Source organism: Neolamprologus brichardi, chromosome 17 (genome assembly GCF_056152115.1).
Source record: "Neolamprologus brichardi isolate AB-2024 chromosome 17, ASM5615211v1, whole genome shotgun sequence".
Classification (NCBI taxonomy): Eukaryota; Metazoa; Chordata; class Actinopteri; order Cichliformes; family Cichlidae; genus Neolamprologus; species Neolamprologus brichardi.
In genome coordinates this window covers 31,616,201-31,640,425 of record NC_142120.1, presented here as the reverse complement: position 1 = coordinate 31,640,425, position 24,225 = coordinate 31,616,201, and the positions used below count along the sequence as shown (strand labels likewise).

The following is a 24,225-nucleotide window of genomic DNA, read 5'->3' as shown; positions in this document are numbered from 1 at the left end:
GGAAATAAGAAGTTCTGATTTCTGCGCAAAACAGGACCATGCCTCCCACACCCAAGTGTGAACTTCATGGCCTTTTGTTTGCCACAAGACCCAAATGGAATCACTGTAACGTGTAGCCAAAATAGTTTGAACCTGTGTGTAACCATTTCAACTTTTGATTCCCCCCCCAACTTGAATCAACACCACATCTCTTTATTCTGGATAGTATTTTGACCATTGGATATCGTTTTATTTATCCATTAAGTATCAACACTTTACAAAGCTTATAAAATTGCAGCCTTTGTTTTGTTTTTTTTGGGCAATACAATAGAATGTTCCTTGCAGTCTAAAACAGCCTGTGTGTGCTCCTGAAATTGAAAACAGGAAATTTCAAACAATAAGAAGTTGTGTCAGGTTGTCTGAAGTTGCAAGGGAAAAAAAACACCACACAAGTCCGACAGTTTTTGTGGAGAGAATTAGAAAAGGCGTGTTCAGTTTTTTTCCAAATGGAAGTAGCAAAGTGAGAGCACTTTTAAAAAGTTGGGATCTGAATAGACACAACAAGCATATTGTTCATCATTTCCTGAGGCTGAATGATTGTGAAGGAAAGAGACTGACTGGTCATAAAAGCTGCAGGGATTGTGCGCTACTCATTGAAGTGAAAGAACAAAGCTGTTGCATTTGGCAAAACGTGATTTTGGCTGCCGAAGTATTTGGTATCTGCGCAAGGGCAGCAATTAGGTACAATGTCCACATTGGAAGATGTTTGGGAAGTGCAGGGTATAGTAGTCAATATATTTTAATAAAATGCATTCATGACTCCTCAAACAGTGTATATTTTAAAATTCTAAATAGCTGATATTTCATGTTTTTGTTGTTGTTGATGAAACCGAAAAAAGTTTCATCCTAAATCCATCGTGCACAGATCAGCTGTTCTACTTCTAAAACATGATGTTCAGTGTATGCAAAAGCAATTAGACGAGTGCTTAACGTTCAGCATTGTATTGGAACAAAAAGTGACAAAGTTTGAAGTCATATATACACTAATCGTGGATCAGGGAGGTCTGGAGCGCCAGCAGCCCTCCGCTGTCTGGTGACGCTCTTCCTTCCTTTCCCACCCAGAGAAAGCTGAGCTTCACCAAAAGTTACACTCTCTGCTTAGAGTGACAGTAGAGTGAACTCCTAAAACCAGCTGGTTACCGACGAGATTTTACAAACCGAACGGGAGAATCGTAGGCTTCGACGAGTTATGCGTAAAAAAGCGCATCGTCGTGACGCAGCGTCACCGTTTTGGATGCAGAGCTCACCCTGAAAAGAATCACACGCCGGCAGTTGATTTCCAGCTTTCCCCAATGAGGATTACAAATACCAAGATGATTCTGTGGGTGTTTGCATTGTGCTTCTTTACTTTATCAGGTAAGAGTGAAACTATTTCAAAACCTGTCTGAGTAGCTTACAGATGGAGCAACATTTTCGAGAAATCTTATATTAACGGGGGGGAGTGGGGGGGGGGGGGGGGGGGGGAGTACTAACGTCCAAGTTGTACAGAGATAACGCAACCTTCATCCACTTATAGTTTTTAAGCTAATTTTTTTTCGATTGTCTGAGAGCGATTGTCAGCGCAGCGCGTAGATCTATGTACCCTCAGGGAATAAGGAGCTCATCCATGTTTCCTTCCATTGTTCTGTGGATTTGGGGCTCACATACCAGGGAGAAGGAATGCTGGGCAAACTCATGTTATTGGATTTGGCACTTTTGTTAATGAATCACTCCAAGAGGCGTTTATGTTTGAACCCAAACCCCAATCGGTATTTTCGTTCATCTTCGTTGATCTTCCCCATTTTAACTCAATATGATAATAAGGCGTTATTAACAGAAAAAAAGAGTTACATTTTTTCCCTTAGATTCAATATTTATTCCATGTGTCTGATAGGCGAGTTTTATGAAATTTATGAAACTAAGTTGACACAATCATCTTTAATTTAATGCAGAACTTCAAATCAAAACTGGAATGAAACAGTAGTTCCACACTGCTAACGACTGAGCACTTTAACAGCTCCAAGATGACAATGGAGTAATTTAGTAATGTGTACATTTCTAGGGAAAAGCAATACAAACTGAAAAAAATATGTAAAGATGTAGTGTATGCATTTTCTGTCACTGTGTGAATCACTTAACAGCTGATTAAAAATTATGGGTCTCCCCCCTGAAAAGACAACTCTCCATCTCTCTGAATAATTAAATAAGGTTTGTTACACGTGATTAAAAAAAAACTCACACTGCTGCCTTACATCAGAGAATGACTAATGCTGTTTTACAGATGCTGTGATCGACCTGACCATGTTCTCTGCAGCCATGATCAGAACACCCGAGAACTTCTCCATCTCTTGTATCAATGGAGAGCGCAACTCTGCCCAGGCTAAGTTGGACATTAAGAAGGACAACAAAATCCTCATGTTCTCCAGTGTCCCACAATATAAAATGCACAAGTCCGGAAATAAAATGGTTGTGGCCAGAGACTTCAGTCGCCTAGAAAACATTGGCATCTTCTACTGTGAATCTTCTCAGGACGTTCCCCCAGTTGAAAAGATCACAATGATTAACAACCTTGACAACGGTGTGTTTGCACTTCAAAAAACAAGACTTTCTTCAGAGAGATTTATTTTATTGCTTAAATCCACTATGCATGAAATACATGTTTAAATGCAACTACTTTCAAGGGTGTGCCATTAAAAAAACAAACAAACAAACAATAACAGATTCTTTGTTCCTTACAACAGATTTCGTTCCAAATTCCCTCACACTAATGGCTAATGTAGGTGAGACAGTTCACCTCACTATGCACTTGCTCAACGCCCAAAGGAGAGATGTGACCTGGAAGTACAACGGTGAGTCAACGTTTGCAACTCGGTACAGAGGAAGGACATTTTTGTGCAAACGCAGGCTCAAACAATGACATTAATGTTGTCGCTTGTTTCTTGCAGGAAACTACTATTATATGACACACTGGATTGACATGTTCAATGAAACTGTTGAGCTAACGGTGGAGAATGTAAAGCTTGACAATCAAGGTATCTACAGTGCCAGCTACGTTGGAGACACCCCTCTCAACGGTGCCTGGATGAGGCTCATAGTCAGAGGTTTGTTGGGTCTCACACACACAATCAATCGGTGTCAGATTAAATCAAGGGTTTTGTAGCATTTTTTGGCTCAGATGTGCAGCTGAACTCACAAAGGATTACACAAGACATGCTAAGGTTGACTCAGTGCACGTTCTGCTAGACTGATTGAGATGCACAAGATTCCCCAGCTCAAAATCTTTCTATTTAAATGGAAGCTTGTGGAAAGTTACTGTTAAATACTAGCCTACCCTAAACTGTGAATTCACTATAGGCTACATCTGCACATTTTATTTGGCAAGGCATGTGCAGCACATATGTTTGTGTCATTTCCTTTATCTCAGTACCCCAAAGAAAAATTACAGCATTAACACTATCTCCACCCTCCACCTGCAGCCGGCTTTTTCTTTTTTGTCTCCACCAGATGCACATTTTACTGTCATTTAGCATGCATTCTGTACTATGTATCCTTTTTTTCATTTAAATAGGTCACATGTGCTTAAAAAACACACAAAAGGCGAAATACACATAAATGCTATCGAAGGTGTTTGAAGTCTCTGTGCTGCTCTAAGTAAAGAATCTGTGTTTCTTTGCAGGGTGCCCGAGTCAGAAGTGGGGTCCTAACTGTATCAGAGATTGTCAAGAGTGTCTTAATGGTGGCGTGTGTCATGAAGTGAACGGAGACTGTATCTGCCCTCCAGGATTTATGGGAACACGCTGTGAGACAGGTTTGTACTCTACTCAGGCAAACATCTGCATCTGCAGTATTGTATAGGAGAACTTTCTGTTTGTGAATGAGATCAATAAAAAGGGAGATAGAGGAGGATAGTACAAAAAGGGTGTGCAAGGTGAAAAAGCAGTGTTAATAAGTCACATGAATCATGTTCACTCACTTACACATTTGGAATAAATATGCACAATCAGAGTCAAAGCCTCGCAGTCTGACTCCTTAACATAAACAGTACCAAAAAGAGACAGACAGACTTTAAAGGGAGACGCCAGTGTGGAGCCTAAGGTTGAAAAATGAATCAGCAAAAACACTGGCAACTGCGTTAGGCTGATCGAGTGAGGCAGAGGAACGTGCTCCGTCTAAAGCATTAATATAGCCTTGCGCAGAAAGGCTATATTAATGAGTAAATTATTCCTTGTAGGATCAAAGCGATGTCACTTTGACTTCTTAGAGAAAAGATGCAAGTTTTTGAGTCGAAATTTCTTGTACGCAGTCTTAGATTTATTACCTGAGTTGAAAGTTAAGCAGCCATTAGAGTGATGGATGTTTTAATGGTGTTTGTATCACTAATCAGCCTCTGTGCAAATGACACTGGTTAACAAAAGATTGTGTATTCTGGAAAGCACCTTGGGTCACGTACTCTCAAATGCACAAATAGCCATAGACTCCATTGCTGTCATTATCTGTATGCGGTAGCTATTTTGCGCTACATGTTTTTCTGTATGCACTTTATTGTTAGGGTTATTGTATTTAAAAGCACATCTAGCAAGAGGCACATTAGTTTGCTGAAACTATGTAGCATTAGTTCATAATACTTACTTGTCTCTATATGAACAAATTTTTTTTTTCTTAATATACTAGGGTTTGTTTTTTTAAAGAATTTTTATGCATGAATGAAATAGATTAGCTTTTAACTAAACATCTGATTTCATATATCAACCAATCAGAAAAAAATAACTCACTAAATGCTATATTGTAAACACACACTAAAATGAGTTCACTCATTAACCACTGGTAGAAAACTAGATCATTGAAATATAAACATATATAAATCATTTTTTTACATTTGGAAGGAAAAGGCATTTGTGGGTTGAGCAGAAGGGTTGAGTACGTGAGTTGCGTCCATGAAAAATCCTCTTCCTCATGCTGTGGGATGTCATCCCATTCTTCAACCAGTGTTATCTCCAAGTCCCGGTGTGGCTGTGCTCGTCACTCTGGCACGAACAGCACGGCCAAGCTGATCTCTCAGCTGTTCAATTGAGGTCAGGACTGCAGGCAGGTAGCTCCATCCTCTCAACTCACAAGTTCTAGAGTCTCGTATAAAACCCACTCTGAACGGGTGAGCGCTGTCATCTTGAAGGACAGAGTTTGGTCTGTCCTTCAAGATGGGATGGTCTTCTCTGGCATTGGCAGAGAGGAGTTTTTACAGGGGAGCAGCTCACATACTCAACTCTGCTGCTCAACTCATAAATGCATTTCCTCATGAACGTGGCTCCATTTAAGGTCAAATGAACAGGCTTTTCAACATAATTGAACAAACATAAATTTCCTAACTTGGTCATGATCCTTTTTAATTTCTATTTGGTGAAGTTCACCCAGCATTGTCTTGTGTGTTAAGCTCCGTTATAGTTATAGATAGAAAACTTCACATGATGTACACTGAATTTAAATCTGTCACTAGAGATACCTGAAGACAACATATTCTACAAATTCTGAAGTTCTTGGCAGTACAGTAAAACATTTAATGCAACTGTGAAACCAAGAAAAAAAGAGTTTCAGAGTTTTAAGGCATGATACCGCAAAACATGAGGAATTTAAACAAACAGATTTGTAATTTTTTTCTTTCTCTGATGACTTGCAGCTTGCAGAGAAGGAATGTTTGGTCAAAACTGCCAGGAGACATGTGGTTCCAAGTTGAACTGCAGGGGGCTTCGATTCTGCCTACCAGACCCCTATGGTTGTTCCTGCGCCAGCGGCTGGTTTGGGAGCCACTGTGAGAATGGTATGATACATCATTTAAATAAGATCATCTGTTTTCTTTTTTTTATGTCAATGAGTTTCAATAATGACCTTATCGAGTCTCACACTATGAAGTTTTGTTTTCTTCTATTCTGTTGTCAGCCTGCCATAATGGCATGTATGGGCCAGACTGCAAGTTTAGCTGCAAATGCCAGAACGGAGGCGTCTGCAGCCGTTTCAGTGGATGCCAGTGTCCCAGAGGGTGGAGAGGACAGCACTGTGATAGGTCTGGTAGGTATCTTAACAGCTACAGTGATATGCATGTTTTTTTTTTCACTATTTCAATTTTATTTGCATTCTTCTTGAAATATTATATATAGACCAGCTTTGCAACTTAATAAAACTGTTGCACACACCACACACAAACCATAATGAATGATTTCACTGAACAAGTTAGTCTTGAATGTGCAACCTTTTTTAATGCTAAGGGTCACACAGCCTTTGTATTGGCACCTGAATTTGTCAAAAGTGTATTTTTCCTATTTCATCACACACAAAAAGTACAACCACTAGGGGATGTGATTTCAAAATTTGACCAATGGGTGTACTTATATAAATGTTTTTACAAGCAGAGTTGCTGCTTTTATGATCTCTTTCTTTACCGTGCTCATTAGTGAAGCATAATTTGTCTTTTTTTGCTGTTCCTTTCTTTTACTGTCCCGTCTCTCTCTCTCTACATCTTTAGACTGGGCTCCTCAGATTTTGGACTTGGATAGGCATTTGGAGTTGAATCTCAACTCCAAAGCTATGATCCTTTGCTCAGCCACAGGGAACCCCCTGCCCAGTCACAACAGCATTGAGCTGCGAAAGTTGGACAGCACAGTACTTAAGGTAGGAAGACCAGCAGTTGCCAGCAGCACTCCGGCAAGGAAAACTCACAGTAAGCCTGAATACAAGAGTGTTAGTTCAGGCTGAATATCTTGGCAGACCTCCGTGTCGGCCCATATCAGCTAATGGTTCACCTGATATCCTTCTACACATTCATCTAAGTTACTATATGATATTTGCCAAATTCTTGCTTGAGCTGCTTAATGGCTCAGTCACATTAGGGTAAAAGCAGTACAGCAACCTCTGTTGACCAGGAAAATGATGTGTTTGCTTGGTGATTACAGTAATTTTTTTTCCATTCAGCAGCTGATTACAAGTAGTTGCAGCAACTAAATAGTCATCCAGTTGGAGGAACCATACCTCCAAACTATCATGGTTTGAATCAGAGTGACTGCAATCACTGTCGGACAGGCTGTTGAACATTTGCAAATAACTGCTGCCTAATTAGTACACACAGACTGCATGCCATGACTTTGCAAACCATTTTTGCCTGCAATAGGAGACTCAGCTCAACTAGTTGCTAAATGGTTATATTGTGGCTATATTCCTAAATAAACTGTTCGCAGTTAAATCACTACAGCAACTACGTCACTGTTAGTAGATTCTGATTGGACGAAATGTAAGCAGTTAATGAGAATTTCTGTTTAATATTAATTTCTGATTAAGTGGATGACAGCAGATTTGCAATAGATGATAACGTATTTGTTTTTTTTTGCTAATTTGTCACAGTTATTTACTGTATAAAGAGCAACCCAAACCCATTTAGTCCCAAAGACTGACTGCAGACCGACTCTGTCTTATCGTGTCATTTTATCACCCCAAATTCACTTTGAAGATAGCAACTGACTGCGGGTGGTCACAGACCTCGATGCAAGGCTTGTGTTGTGGTTAACAACTTTCCTGTAGTGTGACTGTAGCATTAGCTTTCCCACATTTTTTGCACATCTGCAAGCTGCTTTGTAGTCCACCGCAACCTAGGCATCTCCATCTGATGTTACTAATGCCTGCTCTATTCTGGAAAAAGGCATTGAAGTCCCTCAAAAAGTGCCATTCTCCCAAATATGGACTGTGCAAGTGGAAATAATCAGTTCTGATTATACTGAATAAGGAAAGATTTATTCATTTAGGACCAAAATTAACTAAAAATGTAGGTCTGGTTAGCCAGGCTAAGGTTAACTAGGGCCGGATAGCTTAAGTGATAGAAAGTGACATAGCTGGCCAGCTATATAAATGATCAGAAAATAGTTACTTAATTTCATATCGCCTACAAATGACTGTTTCAGATAAAAAATAAAATATGAAAAGCTATCATCTACACAACAAAAACATTACACAGTTTTACAGGAATAAGTGAGCATATGTTTAAGTAAGCTGTTAGCTAACTGAAACCCTGTTTCCAGTCTTAATGCTACACAGTGATGTAGGTAACACAGCCATGACAGTGACTGACCTGCAAGTGCAGGGGTCGGCAACCTGCGGCTCTTTAGTCCGTATAGTGCGGCTCCGCGTGACTTGGGAAAATAAATTAGAAGTATTTAGCTGAAGTGTATTTTATTTATGTTAGTTCTTTTTTAACTTGTAGTTCTAAATTGGAAGATTATTGTGATATTTAAATATAAAAATAAAATTATATTCTATTATTTTTTTCATCGCTCAAAATAAGCGTCGCACTTGCGGAAGCCGGTGTACCCGCCAAAACGCCTTGCCCTTATCGAGACTTTCAACCCCAGGTGGATCTTCGGATCCACATTATGTCAGCAGCTATTCTACACCGTGAACTATGTTAAAAACAAACAACGCTCACGCCTCACAGATGACAGATTACAGTCCTGCATAAAGATGAAAGTGACTTCGTACAGCCCCGATTTGCAGACACTGTGCGCAGAGGTTCGGGAAGTCTTATTGTAAACATACCACGGCAGACCCGACGATGTTTCCATGAACATGCTTTTCAGCATCTCTTTATTGACCACTTTTCACACACGGTTGCTGTACGCATGCAGCTCTAGCTTTTCAGACACATACCAAGTGTCTGGTATCTATCACATCTACCACATACCTCACAAGGCGGCGAGGCGTGATTGCGGGTGCCGCTCAGGTGCATCCGCCTCCCCTGCAGCGGCTCTGCAGACCACGCCCTGCCACACACATTAACCAGGTAAAATAATATTTAGGCAGAATTTTGCAAATATCTATTTTTTATTTATTTTTTTTAGCAGCATAGTGCTTTTTTTTCCAAGGCTTTTTTAAAAGCCAGGTCAAGGCTCCAAAAGCCCAAAGGTGATATAAGGGTGGGGGATCACAGCAGTTTTTGTTTGCTACATGGATCATTTTAGTTCAGCTGGGTGTCTTTCCTTTTGTTATATTTCTTTAAGAGTTCAAAATGTGTTAATTACATAAATGAAATGAAATGAAAGCGTAAAGGTGAAAAACAATAGATACAGTGTTATCTGCATTTTAGATGTCAAAAAGTAGTTTTGACAGTGTTTTCTTTTGCATGGAAACCAGGTCCAAATGGCTCTTTGGGTGTTAAAGGTTGCTGACCCCTGTTCTAGTGTAATCGAGCAAGAAAATTTATGAAGAGTCTTCAAACAAGTCCAACTGTTTCTTTAAATTTGTAAAGTCTCTCTCTAAAAGTAAAGAAAGTGTAAAATAGTACAAATGAAACAACTTTTATTTGGGGTTTAAACTTTGTTTTTATGTCAAGCCCGATGAATGCAAGCTCGAGTCATGTTCTGAGGAAGTCAGCAGCACAATGGCCCAACCAGATAAGGCTGTATCACTCCACAGTGCAGCAGTCACCATGTTTTGCCTTTAAGTGATATGTTCAGTTTCTGTGTTATTGTTTCTCCGCTGTTTCCTTGATAATAGACACACACTGTTTAAAAAAAAAGAAAAAGAAAATTTGACCACCAGAATTTTCTCAAAGTGGTGGAAAAAGTCAAAACAATCCCACCAGATGGATCTAAAAAAAAAAAATTGCAGCATATTTCATTGCCTCCCTGTGTTACACATTTATTTGCAGGCCTCTCGTACTGTCATGGACTCAAACAGGAGCACTGCTGAATTTGATATCCCTAACCTGAGCGCTGAACAAGAAGGCTTGTGGGAGTGCAGGGTGTCCACCGATGGAGGCCAGGACTCGCGTGAATTCACCCTCACTGTTAAAGGTGTGTGATGTATGACATTTTAAAGTTCTGTACAGACAGGTGAATTTCAAAATAATAAAAAAAATCCTGCTTCTTTTCAGTGCCCCCGATGCCCATTACTGCTCCCAAATTGCTGGAAAAGAGAAGCAAGCAGCTGCTGGTGATGCCAGTGTACACCTCTGTGGGAGATGGCCCCATCATCTCAATCAGAGTCCTCTATAAGCCTGTGGAGAATAAAAATGAAGACTTGTGGTCCTCCATCATAGGTATATGGGACAAACATATTCATGTAGTCATGCAGTCAGTCTTTATCAGAAAGACGAGCAATCACAGATAATTATTTTTTTACTTTTTCTTTTATTGCATTGCAGCAACAAAAACAAAGATTGCGTAAATCTCTGTTATTTCAACACACTCTCAGTTCAGCCAAAGATATAATGTATTAGCTAAAGCAAGAAGCATGATTAGGACAACAGATTGCACAAATTTAAAATAAAAACTGTTCTCAATGGAAAATCTAAAAAAGTTTAAAAAATAACAAGTTGTATTTGTTAAAAAAAAACACCCCAATCAGGTCTATAAACAAAAGAGATCTTCTCAAAGACTGGACATCGTGTTCCGTTAAGTTTGAGTTCACATCTGTTTTTCCCCCATCTAAAGACAACACATGTTAAACATGTGTTGAAGTTTATGTGTGTAATGTTATTTAAAACACTTCAGACACTCTGTGTTTCTGCTTAATAATCCTACTCTAAAAATGAATGAAAACTTTGGCTCACCAGCCTATCCTAAGTCAATTTTCCTTTCAGTTTATAGTGACAAAGAGCCTATCACGCTTATGAACCTGGAGCCCTCAACACGCTACTACGTCCGTGTCCAGCTGAGTCGTCCTGGGGAAGGAGGAGAGGGGGACCCGGGGCCGCAAGCCATAATGGAGACCGACTGTCCTGGTGAGACCTGCAGATAAATTTTACAGACCACACAAACTTTGGACATGTGTATATTTATCTGGAAAATTTGCCTGGTAAAAGATATAAATTTTCCTGACCACAGAACTTAAGCAAGCGCAATTATTTTAAGTCTGGCTAGTGTAATAGTGAAGTGTTTTTTCCCATGCCTGACTCAAGTTTAGAGCAAATATAGAAAAATGCAAGTGGAATGATTTATGGTTTTTTCTTTTAAAAACAACAACAACAATAACAACAAAACGGAATAGCATAGAAGGTATTAAAAAGTGTAATTTGTTATCGGCCTATTAGAAGTCATGACCCCGTTTAAAGCAGTAACAACCTGTATTCAAGAAGCAATAGCAGGTTTATTCCTAAGTGAAGGTTGGGCAGAGGGAGAGAGCATATTAGAAAGAGCAAGTGCAGAAAAAAGAACATGAAAAAGTGTTTTGAAGTGCAGTTAATTGTAGTTCTACTAAGCTTGAGTCTCTTACAATGTCTGAGGTCCGCGTGTGAAATGGATCTAAAATGATCTGTTGATGATAGTTTATGCCTGTCTCTTGCACAAACATAAACTATTGACATTAGTGTAAATTTTGGAAAAGCAACACTAAATAGATTCTCCTGGCTGGAAGTGAACTGAGGACGTTCCATTAATGTTTAAGTCAAAAACTGGAATGGAAAATGAAATAAATAAAACCGTGCATCAACAAATACTGGATTTATCTTAGCCATTTGTCCATTTTATTTTGAAATGTACTGCCATAAAGGGACTTGAAGTCTACCTTTTGGGAAAATATAGCATTCTGAGCTGGTTAATCACAGACAAAAGAACAGAGTAACGAGGTCCATATAACTGAGGGGCGGAAAGCAGACAAACACAGCGCTATTTAAAGCTAGCGCTGTTGTAAACTAACTGCTGCTCACCCCATTTCTGTGAAAACTCAAATTAACATCAAGAAAATCACCTAGCATCCATCAATTAGGATACATGGGTAACACTAAAATATGATCTGCTAATAAGGGCTTAATTCCCTTGTGATTGAATGGAATTTAAATTATTTTATTTGAAATTATAATGTAATTATGTTACTTACAAAGCAGGTGCACTAGAATTAGGGGGTTCAAATTCATTTGTAGTGAAAAAATCCAACACAAAACAATATATCCCCGTCTGACTTGTAAGTATGGAGGTAAAGGGCACGGGCCATATTATGGAGGGGGTTAATCTTGCCTTTTTACATCTTTATTTAATATTCATTATATTGGTTGCATGATGATGTTTTATTATTCAATATTCCCTTTGACTTTACAAATATGATTGTGCATAAACTGTTCTCCTTTTTCAACTTTTCACTGTTGAAACATACACACACACACACACACACACACACACACACATATATATATATATATATATATATATATATATATATATATATACACACACACACACACACACACACACACACACACACACACACACACAGCTTTGTTCTGCATGGCGCAGATAGATTCTGCATGGCCTACCACTCGGGTAGGTAGCCGTTTTGGTTCAGGGTGCCTCTCACTCTGTACAACTCACCGACCCTGGACCATCACACTTCCTCCTCTAAGTTTGACAGTTGATGCCACACACTGTGGAACGCTCCTTTTGCCTACTTGATGGCACACCAAGATCCTGCGTCATGAATCGAAAATTTCAAATTTCATTCTTCCATCCATCTATTTGCTTCCACATATCCTTTTCAGGGTTGCGGGGGGCCTGGACCCTATCCCAGCTGTCTTAGGGCGAAGGGCAAGGTACACCCTGGACAGGTTGCCAATCTGTCACAGGGCTAACACATAGACAGAGACAACCAATCGCACTCACATTCACTCCCACATTCACATCTATGGGCAATTTAGTGTTTCTAATTAACCTAACCCCACTAACTGCATGTCTTTGGACTGTGGGAGGAAGCTGGAGTACCCGGAGAGAACCCACGCATACATGGGGAGAACATGCAAACTCTCTGCTGTGAGGCAACAGTGCTAGCCACCATGCTGCCCAAATTTTGATTCATTAGTCCATAATACCTTCTTCCAGTCTTCAATAGTCCAATGGCAGTGCTTCATGGCCCAGACAAGCCTCTTTGTCTTATTCTCACGTCTTAGCAATGGTTTGCTACTCGTCCTGTCAAACCTGCAGCCTGAAGTCTTCTCTTCACAGTGAAACTGAGACTTGCTTACTACGACCAGTGTTGGGAAGGTTACTTTTAAAATGTATTCCATTACAGAATACATGCCCCAAAATGTATTCTATAACGTATTCCGTTACGTTACTCAATGAGAGTAACGTATTCTGAATACTTTGGATTACTTAATATATTATCATGCTGTTTACAACTACACGAATGTACAATTGCTGTGATTTATTACTGTTACTGAAGGTCCGCGGCTCCGAACCATAGTAAAGGGACCTCTGGCTAATACGGTGGGTTCTGTGTCGGGCTCGTAGCCGAAAACTAGCTTTACTTTGTTGTCTGGGTCAACTTTGCTAGCGAGAGACAGAGAGAAGCGTTGAAAGGCTGCTCCAACGGAACTTATTGTTTTTGGAGGAAAACACGAACACGGTGTACAGTCGAGTCTTAATAGCTTACTTACAACTGGGCTCGTCAGGCTCTCTTCTTGGCTGCAGTGGTTATTATTATATTTACATGCTTCCAGCTCCCGTTTTTGCTCGATGACAGCTCGTACTTTTCCTTTTTCTCCCTCCCTCGCTCACAGACACATAACGTGTATGACAGTCCATTCTCCCTGCAGCACGGACTACACTGCCTATGATGCTACATTCTTTAGAGCTATACCTGTAGCATTCTGCCTATTAGCTTAGCACAACAACAACAAAAAGGCCTCTCTCACCCAGGAAACACGTAGAGAGAGAGTGTCACCCTGTAACCATGGCAACCGTAACGCTGCCGCCTGGAACAACAGAACATAGCTGTCAAACAAAACCCAAACAGTCCTGACCCGCCACAATATGAAACAGGGAAGTACCGCCGTGTAATCCATTTATTTCAACAAAGTAACTGTATTCTAAATACCACCTTTTTAAACGGTAACTGTAACGGAATACAGTTACTCATATTTTGTATTTTAAATACGTAACGGCGGTCGGTACATGTATTCCGTTACTCCCCAACACTGACTACGACCAATATGAAGCTGTGTTTGAAGCTGTTGTCCTGTGAGCTGTCTATCACACAAACTTTTAACTCTCAGAAACTTGTCCTCTGATTCAATTGTGGCTTTGGGTCTGCCACACCTCTTCCTGTCAGAGTTTCTGCGTGCCTTTTGATGGTGAGGGAAACTGGACTCACTGACACCTTGACTTTCTTTGCAGTTTCTCTGAAAGAAAGACCTGCATTTTTAAGTGCTATGATGGTCTGTCTCTCTTCCATTGTTAATTTCCCTTTGTCGTTTTTGTTGCAACGCACTATTTTCTGCGGTACAATACTGTTCAACTGATTATCACGAGGGTATGGCACCACTGCGTGTTGCAGTGTTTATGCAGACAGAGGGGGTTGTAAGTAATCCAGGAAAGTTGGAACACCTGTAGGAATTAGTAGCACCAGCTTTCAGTGCTTAATCCACCGCCATTGCTGCAGAACAGTTTTAAATTGGTTGCCCATTTTGTGCTCCCTGAAAAAGGCCTTTCTGTATAATTCTGAAATGTACATTATTTTTCAGTTTTGGGTATCCCTACCTTTTAAACAAAAAAAAAAACCTCTGGCATATTCATTGGACTTGAATGACTTGAATTGCAATAAATAAGTGGAAAAATTGGGGTGTTCCTAAACCAGTAGTGTGTATATTATATATATAAATTGAACAAAAACTTATTACCTCCTTATTCTTGTGCACCTCACTCTAAGTATTTGGTGGTAAATATAATATAATCACAATTTAATTTCAAACACAATACATTTGAAGTCCATTTAATTACAGTGAAATGTTGCATATTATAAAGTGTTACCAAAAAGTGTACCAATAGATCGTAGTCCCCACAGCTCATCTTGTGTTCTCTGTTGCTGCAGAGCCCACAATTCAACCTGAGATTGACAGCAGCTCGGTGGAAGGCCGCAATGTTACTGTACGCTGGCGATTACCCGGCAGCAAAGCCATTAATGCTGGCAGAGCCACTGGCTTTTTAGTGCAGCTCTTCGGGCCGCCACGCTACAGTGAGAAACTCCAGGAGGTTGACACCCTGCTCAATGTGCTCTCCACCAAGTTCCACAACCTGGAGTATCAACAAGACTACACTGTGGTGGTGCGCCTCATCAACTGTGGCAGCCAGGGCCCGCCCTCCAAACGCTACCATTTCCACATCAACAGCCAGGGTAACTAAAACCTGCTGGTTAGAGGAAAAAAAGCTGCAAAGAAGTCTTCTTTTAAGGAGTTTTAAAATGTAAAGCAGTTCATAATTCACTTCTCGCAGCTTGTGGCACAACATTAGGTGTATTGCAATATATTGCGCCCTATAGGTTTTAGCCTTGGTTTAAACACTCAGCTATATTTGGAGCTCGACTTTTACTTAGCAACTCTCTCTCTGCCCAGAAGTTGTGTGTAAATTGAAGGGGGGAAAATAGCAGCTGATAGATGTAAAGCCATAATCTATGCATATGATTCTTTTAAATCCTTAATAGTCAAACGTCCCTCAAGTAACCAGTCTTGAAGTGTCTGGATTAGATTACCTGCTTGATTTCAGAATGTGTGGTAAGAAAAATTCTTTTTGATTGATTGTAACAGCTCTAATGTTTCTGTATCTAAGGTCCATCATCCCCACTCAACGTCAAGGCCGTGCCTCTGTCCATGTCAGCCATTCAGGTGAAGTGGCAGCCCCCTGACGACCCAAATGGAGGCATCATTAAATATATCATAGAGTACCAGCCAGTCGGCCAGGTGAGCCCCCACCCTTGGGTGGACACGGATGATGGGAACAAGACCACCAAAGATGTGACGGCACTCAATGGCAGCACAATCTACCAATTCAGAGTGAGGGCTTTCTCTAAAGTGCCAGGAGAGTGGAGCAACTATGTTCAGGCAAAGACACAGGGGGATGGTAAGCAGGAAGCTCCTCATAATGATCAAGTCACATAGAAGGTAAAATATACACGGCAACATGCAAAAGGTTCCAAATGAGACTGTGTTATATTCTTAAGTTTGATATTTTTGATAAATTCTGAGCCTCTCAAATATGGGACCTCATAATCTTATGTCCAACCTCTTCACTACTATATTTGGTTGGCTCCTCCAGTTGACCAGACCACCCACACATGGATTCCATGTTTCCAAAATTCCATATTTATCTCCCCCGTATTTAAATCTTCTGTATCTCTCCTCATCTTTTTTTTTTCACTGTCTTTTTCCCAATGCTAGAAAAAGCTTCTCCAACCTTTACCCCTACCACCCTGGATGTGATTGGCCAGCCCACTGGGGACAGTTATCAGCTGTTAATTGCGGTGGTGGGTTCAGTGACTGTCACCTGTGTGACTATACTGTTGGCACTGTTGGCTCTTTTCTTCATCAGGAAGACGCTGCTGAACCGTCGCCGCACGTTTACCTACCAATCTGGATCGGTGAGCATTCATTCTATTCCGGTCGACTTTGCAGCCACTGAGAGAAATTATTTTGCTGACTATACACTGTTTATATCTCCAGGGGGAGGAAACTATTCTGCAGTTTAACTCAGGAACTCTGACCCTGACACGAAGGCCAAAGCCCACGCCAGAGCCCCTCACCTATCCAATCCTTGAGTGGGAGAACATAAAGTTTGAAGATGTCATTGGAGAGGGAAACTTTGGCCAGGTGTTTAGATTTTCTGAACGTTGCAATGTTCCCTGTGGTTCTCTTCGCAACACTTGAGCTAACTGTGGTTTCAATAACAGGTTATCAAAGCCATGATCAAGAAGGACGGCAACAAAATGAGCGCAGCCATCAAGATGCTGAAAGGTATCTGAGCCACAGATACAGATATAGTGGTCAGACATAAAACCGTAGACATGTAGATGCAGTAACATTAAGACACCGTACGTCATTCTGATGTGTCATTTTCATTTCAAATACTGCTTTGCTTGCACTTTGCTTAACAATGCCCATCATGTTGTTCTTCCTGCAGAGTTTGCCTCAGAAAATGACCACAGAGACTTTGCAGGAGAGCTGGAGGTCCTGTGTAAACTAGGCCAGCATCCCAATATCATCAACTTAATAGGAGCCTGTGAAAATAGAGGTGAGTGAGCAACATCTAGTGGCTGTAATGAGGAATTGACGCACTATTGGCTATTCGGGGACAGTAATTCACAGGTGAAACAAACTGCTGTTTCAGTGTCACAAGTATACGACTGCCTTAAAGTTTAGTGACCAGGTTGTATAAACTGTATACTACAGAAATCTATACATCAACAATCTGATGTTTCCCTAAACAAATCCAGTTGAAACCCAACAACCATACAATATGACTTTCCTCAGCAGATGGTGTTTGGTCACTTCTCATGGAAGTAGATACACCATCTAGTTTGGTTGTTGGTGTGATTTCATCTGTAGAATATATACCAAACTGCGTGATAGATACATTGGTATGTGTCAGAAAACACACCTAGAATCACTCTAAAGATTCAAATAGCCTAAAGAAGGTTTTCTTAGAGTCTGTAAATAATATGGTGCTAATATACAGCATCTTTATATCTTTATCAAGATTTTAATGTAATCTTATACAAAAGCCTGTGTTCAACAAACTGTACCCTCAGCAGATTCCTTATTCAGCTCATTCCTTCTTAATATGCAGCGCTGTACTTGAACAGGTTAAATTCTTCTTACTTGAGATGCAAACAGATACGCCCGTCCCATCTGACTCTCTGTCATCTGCACCTGGAAAACCCCAGAATGTGTCCAAACGAAATAATCTTCGCCTGCCAGAAGCATTTGCGCTATCACATGTGTTTGATTTGTCCGCGCGCCTAACAACCAAACAGCTGTGGCATGCATTAATGTATTTGTACAAGGTTTCCTTCATGATCCCTACCTCGAAGTATCAGTTTACGCCAGTGTCTTCTAAATTGAATCATTTAATTACTTCTGTTTGATCAAAGACTGGAAGCACATGAGAAGCACCTCTGTGAGGACATTACAAACAAGTCGACCTTGAAAAAATAAACGCTCGCTTCGAAGTAGCGCTTAGCTCTGCAGACCTTATCTCTTCTTTGTTTACACCCTTGATTAACAATCGTGAACATGCATGTGCACACACATGCTGCACACATACTTGAAAAGATTTAAAGAAAACCTCGAGTGTTTTCTTCATTTAATTTCATGGAAAGAGCAACAGAGGAAGGAGGGGGTGAGCACGAGGGAAAAGAGGTCAGGAGGGAGGAATGTTTCGAGGAAGTGGGGAGAGAGGAGAGCGAGCAAGTAAAAATTTTAACATCAAAGAAGATTTCGACGAATGGTCATCAAGAAAAGGTGCTAATTGGCAGGAAGTATTGCTACTGTCTGTGTAACCTTTGAAAGAAAAGTCGCTGGCTAGAAGAGGAAACACAAACTTGACTTTTTGTCAGTTTTGCATTTAATGTCTTTAAGGGAGAGATTATGGTGTCGTTTTCAGCTCTCACCCTATCTCGTCTTACCGAGATCTGGAACAAATTTGCTCTCCTCCTGTACTAGAAAAACAAGGTGTGTCCGGAAGGAATTCACCGCTGAGCTACTGAACACAAGAGAGGAGGGAATAAATTCAGACGATATTTGATATACTCTTAAAAGTAGAAGATAACGATTGAACGAAAAGGTCACGCCTCTCCACAGAGCTTTCATAGCACAGTCTCTCTCTCTCTATTCCAGCTATGTGCTAATACTAACATGACCTCACATTCTTACTGAGCTAGGTTATTCTTAAGTTCTTAAGGTGATGGAGGTTTTAAAACCTTAACCACTCATCACAAGTTTTACTTTGTCTTGTATTTCCTGTTTTATTCACTGAAACTATATCCCCTGTACAGAGCAGATGACCTGTCACCGTTCCATATTGAGAAACTCTTCTTTTGCAAGAAACATGGCATGTGCTTGATTAACAGAAGTTTTTGTAACTCCCAAGTAACATAATTGTATTATGTTCCAGTTCTTTGACCACTCTGCCCATAAACCCGTTATTCTTTCCTTTCACATATGGTACTTAGTAATTGTGTTGGCACTGTCCCTGGTCCTAGTGAAATCAACATGAAACTCTTCCAACAACTACAAATGCCTGTAGGAACTCTGGCTCTGTCTGGAAGCTGTAATCTATTAACAAAGCTTCAGCCATCTGGTTGAGTTCTGTGAGGATTTTACAAAAGGTCTGGTGTACCTCTGCTGTGTCAAAGACCAAAGAGTTGAAGGTCAAGCCCAGTACAAGCTGTAGCTGGGTCTCTTTCCAGGCAAATCCAAGCGAGTCAGCCAAGGTCAAAGTCATAGTATGTCGTAAAAATAATACAATTTCATTAAAATGGTCTGTCTGAGCCAATAACAGTTTGCACAGATGGAAGGTAATATGTTTATTAGCAGGTGGCATGGCCTTTTCTTATTGACAGAGATATCAGTCAATCTGTCTCTCTGTCTGCTCCAGGTTATCTGTACATAGCCATAGAATACGCCCCCTATGGTAACCTCCTTGACTTCCTGAGGAAGAGTCGGGTGTTGGAGACGGACCCTGCCTTTGCCAAAGAGCACGGTACTGCTTCCACCCTCACCTCCCAGCAGCTGCTGCAGTTTGCTGTGGATGTTGCGAATGGGATGCATTACCTCAGTGACAAACAGGTAGGAGGAGGAAGGATGAGCAACCTTAGCTGCTGTTTTGTGCCTGTTGGTGATGGTGCTTTTTTTTTCTTTTAAAAAATTATCTTAGATCTGATCAAAGTCTCAGTTTTGCATGAAGTTGTGACCTAAAACTAGATTTTTTTTTTTTTTCAGATTCATTTACAGGTTCATTTTAAATTTTGCTTAAAATTGTTGTATCTGTATCTTTGTCATGACACCGCTTCCCTCCCCTCCTCTGCTCTCTTGGTCCTAGTTCATCCACAGGGATTTGGCAGCGAGGAATGTTCTTGTTGGGGACAATCTTGTGGCTAAGATAGCAGATTTCGGTCTGTCCCGTGGTGAGGAAGTCTATGTTAAGAAGACAATGGTGAGTGGTGGGGGTTATGTTTTGGTTTAGCCTTGCAGAAGGCACCGGTTGCTTGAGACAAAAACAAAGCAGTGTTAGATGTTGTCTCCCCCCGCCCCCCTTTTTTTCCTTTTATGAGAGTGGATTGCATGTGTTGTTCTCACTTTCCACATGCTGAAAACGGCAGAAGACAAAGGAGCTCTACAGCAAAACATTTATCAGCAGGCTGCTGCAGTCTGTGACTGCATAAAGCCATATCTTTAGGCTGTCAGTGTATCTGTAGATCTGCATTAACTCACATATGGTTAGCTAAAAAGTTTATATCAAGCTGATCAAATGAAACAGTCCAAGGGGATAAGAGGTTGTTATTTTTTTATATTTTCAGCTGTTGTTGTTGTTTTTAATGGTATAATACTGTTCAGTCAGTCACTGATTTTCACAATAATAGAGCGCCTGCAGAGGGCAGTCATGTTTAGGTTTGTAAACTCCAGCACGTGCAGTGTTTGTAGAGCAGATTATCATCTTACTGTAATGGGCCATAGACTTAATAATGTAATGTGGCACCACTTTATAATACAGTTTAAACCCTATTTTTCTTATTATCATTTCATGCATTCATCTTTTCTATTTAATACTCAAACATAAATGATGTCAGAACAAGATTAAAACATGCCATAACACACCAAAGCCGCAAGATTTGACATGAATCTGTTGTTGCTTCACTTTCAGGGGAGACTGCCGGTACGCTGGATGGCCATTGAGTCCCTGAACTACAGTGTTTATACAACAAAGAGTGATGTGTAAGTCTTTTACATTTTTTTTACTAATATGCTGGGATATATTATTCCTCAGAAATGAGAACTATTGGTAAAATGGTTCACAAACACTTCCTGAAAAACATGGTTTCCGTATTACAATACATAGGTCTACATCTTCAGAAACCTTATTTGCTACTACTCCTAGTAAAGTTTTGATTAGGCATGCCACAAAGTGCCTCACCACAGAAAACAACAAATCATCCATCTGTCACTGGTGGAGTGATAATAGTGTGCTGCACAACTGATAAGCACAATCAGGAAGCCCTGGGTACAACTTAGCAGACAGACAGACACGTTGGCATGTCAACTGGAACCTATTTATACACAGCAGAGAGTGCAGCATGGCCAACGGAAAAGTGCGCATGCTGCTCAGAGGGCCAGAGAGTTGTAAACATTTGTAAGAGACACAATGTGAGACGTCGCGAAACGTGCTGCGGGGAAGAAATCGAACAAAACAAACGGACAGGCTGACAGCACAAACAACACTTGTCTGCTCGTATGATCTACCACACTGTTCTGTGACATATGAAAGCCGTGGTATTTCTCTGAAGAGAAATTTGCTAATCAGATAGCAGGGAAGAGGGTGGTTTTCTGTCGGTTCCCCTTAGGTTTCTGCATTCATTTTACAAACAATCTTCATTTTAACAATTAAAGAATCAAATATCCTCCTGTTATTCTGTTTAATGTTTGTGGTTGTGTTAAATACTTACATTTTGAGTAAGAGGTATCTATATTGCTTGTAAAAGCATGATAATCAGAATCTTTCAGAATCTTTTGTCATCTACAATCTGTATATTTTCGCAGCTAGCTGCTTTGCAAGGCACCAGATATAATCAACAAAGATATGATCGACAAAAAGAAACATGAAAATGTTTCCAAGAGCCAGTATTTAAATTGTTTAAGCTTTCTTACAGTTTTACTAAGCTTTGTGTCTTATCTTTATATCTTCTCTAACAGATGGTCTTTTGGAGTTCTTCTCTGGGAAATTGTAAGCTTAGGTAAGCATACAGCCTCATATAGTGCAGAAACTACACCATTTACTTCTATATAATTAATACAGATGTCAGAGCCACATTGCGACAGGCTAACAAAAGTTGAATCCCCATAAACTGTTTGTAATGAAGCATCTGCTCTTTCTAGGGTCTATTGGAAAGAAAAAATAAATGATCTGAATTAAAACCAAATAAAAAACAGGATGACTTACATTTGCATACATGTTTAAACACATATGTGCATGTAAATACACGTGACGACCAAGAACACAGTCAATAATAAAGTTTGCTGTCATAATCAATTGTATTTATACTATAATTTTTATGCTTCCTCTTTGTTACTGTTTAAAAGGCAGTACAAAACCAGTACACTTCCCCTTACAGACCTGCGTCCAGTGGCGGTCCTAGCCTGTTTGGCGCCCTGGGCGAACACTCCCTCTGATTCTGATTGTTTCAGGATGACCTGCCATTATCCAATGACACATCTGCTTACCTGTATCTTTTGCTCATTTCTCCTCCTCTTCTTCTCTCTTTTTTCTAAACTGTGCACCTGATGGCTTTGAACTTTTCTTGTCCATCTTCCATTGGTTTTAATTTTGCACTCCAGTATGAACACAAATCCCTCAACCCGAGGATCACCACAACATAATCTAACACACCTACACCTTAGTTCACAGATTCACTTTGTCTAGGGTGCATTTCTGAGATTTCACACAACCCAGGATTCAAATCATTAATACACAATGGACTTGGATTTACAACATTATAAATAAAATGTGCTCTATTTGCAAGCAGCCGGGCCCCCCTCCCCTTTCGACGGGTTGTGTGTGAGACTTTAAATCATCAAAACTGTAAATTATAAATTTTAAATTGTTATTGATCCCTTTACCCCCATTTTACACATCGTCCCACGTTGTCCTATTCAAGTTCTATGAAGTTCTGTGTGTATGTGCTTCAGGTGGCACACCGTACTGTGGGATGACATGTGCTGAGCTTTATGAAAAACTGCCACAAGGCTACAGAATGGAGAAGCCCAAAAACTGTGATGATGAGGTGTAAGTAATCTGTATCTTATAGCTAGTGATTATCAAATTACACAGCCCATTATGGCACTGGGTTTTACCATATTTATCACTGTGTTAATGTTTGTCTCCAGTTATGAGCTAATGAGGCAGTGCTGGAGAGATCGGCCCTATGAGAGACCCCCCTTCTCCCAAATCTCTTTGCAGCTCAACAGGATGCAGGAGGCCAGGAAGGTAAGGCTTCATTTGCATTATGTTGGTAGAAAGGGAAGAATAGACAAAAACATCCTGTTGTTATTATTTGGGCATAAAAAACAGAACTAGAAATGTGGGCTAAAACAGGGTTTTTGTTGTTGTTGTAGTAAGACACTTCACTTGCATTCACTTTCTTAATCATGAGGTTTAATCTGTTTTTCAGGCTTATGTGAACATGGCTCTCTTTGAGAACTTCACCTATGCTGGGATTGATGCCACAGCCGAGGAGGCCTGACTACCAGCCCCCCCAGACCCTCGCAGGCCACGAAGCTCCAAGAGAAAGTCACAAGGGAGGCTGCCACGTTACTGCCACCCCCCACCCACTAGGCGTCAAGACAGGAGGACTAGGCGCTCTACTTCAACCACCCAGCTATAGATGGAGGACTGTGAAAGGACACTGTCTGGAAGTACTACAGGTGTAAGGAGAAGAGGCATACTGCTGGGTCCTTGATGGATAGATGTGTCTGCTACTAACCTTCTGGGAACTATGAACCCCTGTCACAAAAAAAGGAAAGAAGACACAAAGTCTTAGAGAAACATATACAGCATTCCATCTTTTCCTTTTCTAGCAGTTATAATGATGGAAGTTTTTCTCTGAGCACTGATATGGAGCTATGTGACTTGCTGAAACACCACAGGGTCTGTGGGGTGTCCGTGCTGGACTTTTCTCCTCCATTTCTCAAAATGGAGAACATCTTTTCACGGAGAGAAAATAAAAGAAAAAGACAGTGCTCTCAAATAAGACACGACAAGTTCTCAACGCCGCTCAAGTGTCAAGACAATCAATTGTGATGGAAAGATGTCCAATGTAGCACTTAAAAGTAGTTTACTCTGTCATCTTTGTGCTTTTACTATTTGCCTATCACTGCCATATGGATGTAACTACGACTGTATATATCTTGCCTCATTTTTAAGAGATCAAACTCTCCTATTATAGGGATATAATCAGAGTTATAGACTGATTTAAAAACCATGATGGATTTCATGTGTTGCATGCAAATTTCCATCGCAAGAGAAATTATTTGGAAGCCTACAAGTAATACAGAGAAGTAACCTTTGTAGTTTTTTTTAACATTATAAAAATGTAACACTGACGATAATCCACTCTGTGAGTATGTACAGTATCTGTTCATTAACTGGTTTCCTTAATAAAGGTTTTATGTGGTGACTGGATTCATCACCACAAGTAGTTTAA

The 24,225-nt window shown here is 40.3% G+C and overlaps 1 protein-coding gene across 2 annotated transcripts; it reads left to right on the top strand.

Annotated features, from left to right (window-relative positions):
- The first annotated feature begins 1,119 nt into the window (after window positions 1-1,119).
- tie1 (tyrosine kinase with immunoglobulin-like and EGF-like domains 1) lies at window positions 1,120-24,225 on the top strand. Of its 2 annotated transcripts, XM_006803999.3 has the most exons (24): window positions 1,120-1,395; window positions 2,300-2,596; window positions 2,760-2,867; window positions 2,964-3,119; window positions 3,695-3,826; window positions 5,690-5,830; window positions 5,950-6,078; window positions 6,533-6,678; window positions 9,701-9,845; window positions 9,926-10,090; window positions 10,634-10,774; window positions 14,851-15,153; window positions 15,585-15,875; window positions 16,193-16,392; window positions 16,475-16,621; window positions 16,702-16,765; window positions 16,932-17,042; window positions 19,407-19,597; window positions 19,851-19,964; window positions 20,673-20,743; window positions 21,719-21,759; window positions 22,712-22,808; window positions 22,910-23,009; window positions 23,194-24,225. In XM_006803999.3, the coding sequence occupies exons 1-24, from the start codon at window positions 1,332-1,334 to the stop codon at window positions 23,263-23,265; spliced, it is 3,426 nt and encodes a 1,141-aa protein (XP_006804062.2). In that variant the 5' UTR covers window positions 1,120-1,331; the 3' UTR covers window positions 23,266-24,225. The 2 variants fall into 2 exon arrangements, with proteins under 2 accessions (XP_006804062.2, XP_006804063.2); XM_006804000.3 differs by lacking the exon at window positions 14,851-15,153 and having other exon boundaries at window positions 1,121-1,395.

Excerpts from the sequence above, each read along its gene's own strand:
- tie1 (XM_006803999.3), top strand. The coding sequence starts at position 1,332 with ATGAGGATTACAAATACCAAGATGATTCTGTGGGTGTTTGCATTGTGC. Across the intron at positions 2,868-2,963 it reads TGTGACCTGGAAGTACAACG|GAAACTACTATTATATGACA; the intron begins GTGAGTCAACGT and ends TGTTTCTTGCAG. Across the intron at positions 9,846-9,925 it reads ATTCACCCTCACTGTTAAAG|TGCCCCCGATGCCCATTACT; the intron begins GTGTGTGATGTA and ends GCTTCTTTTCAG.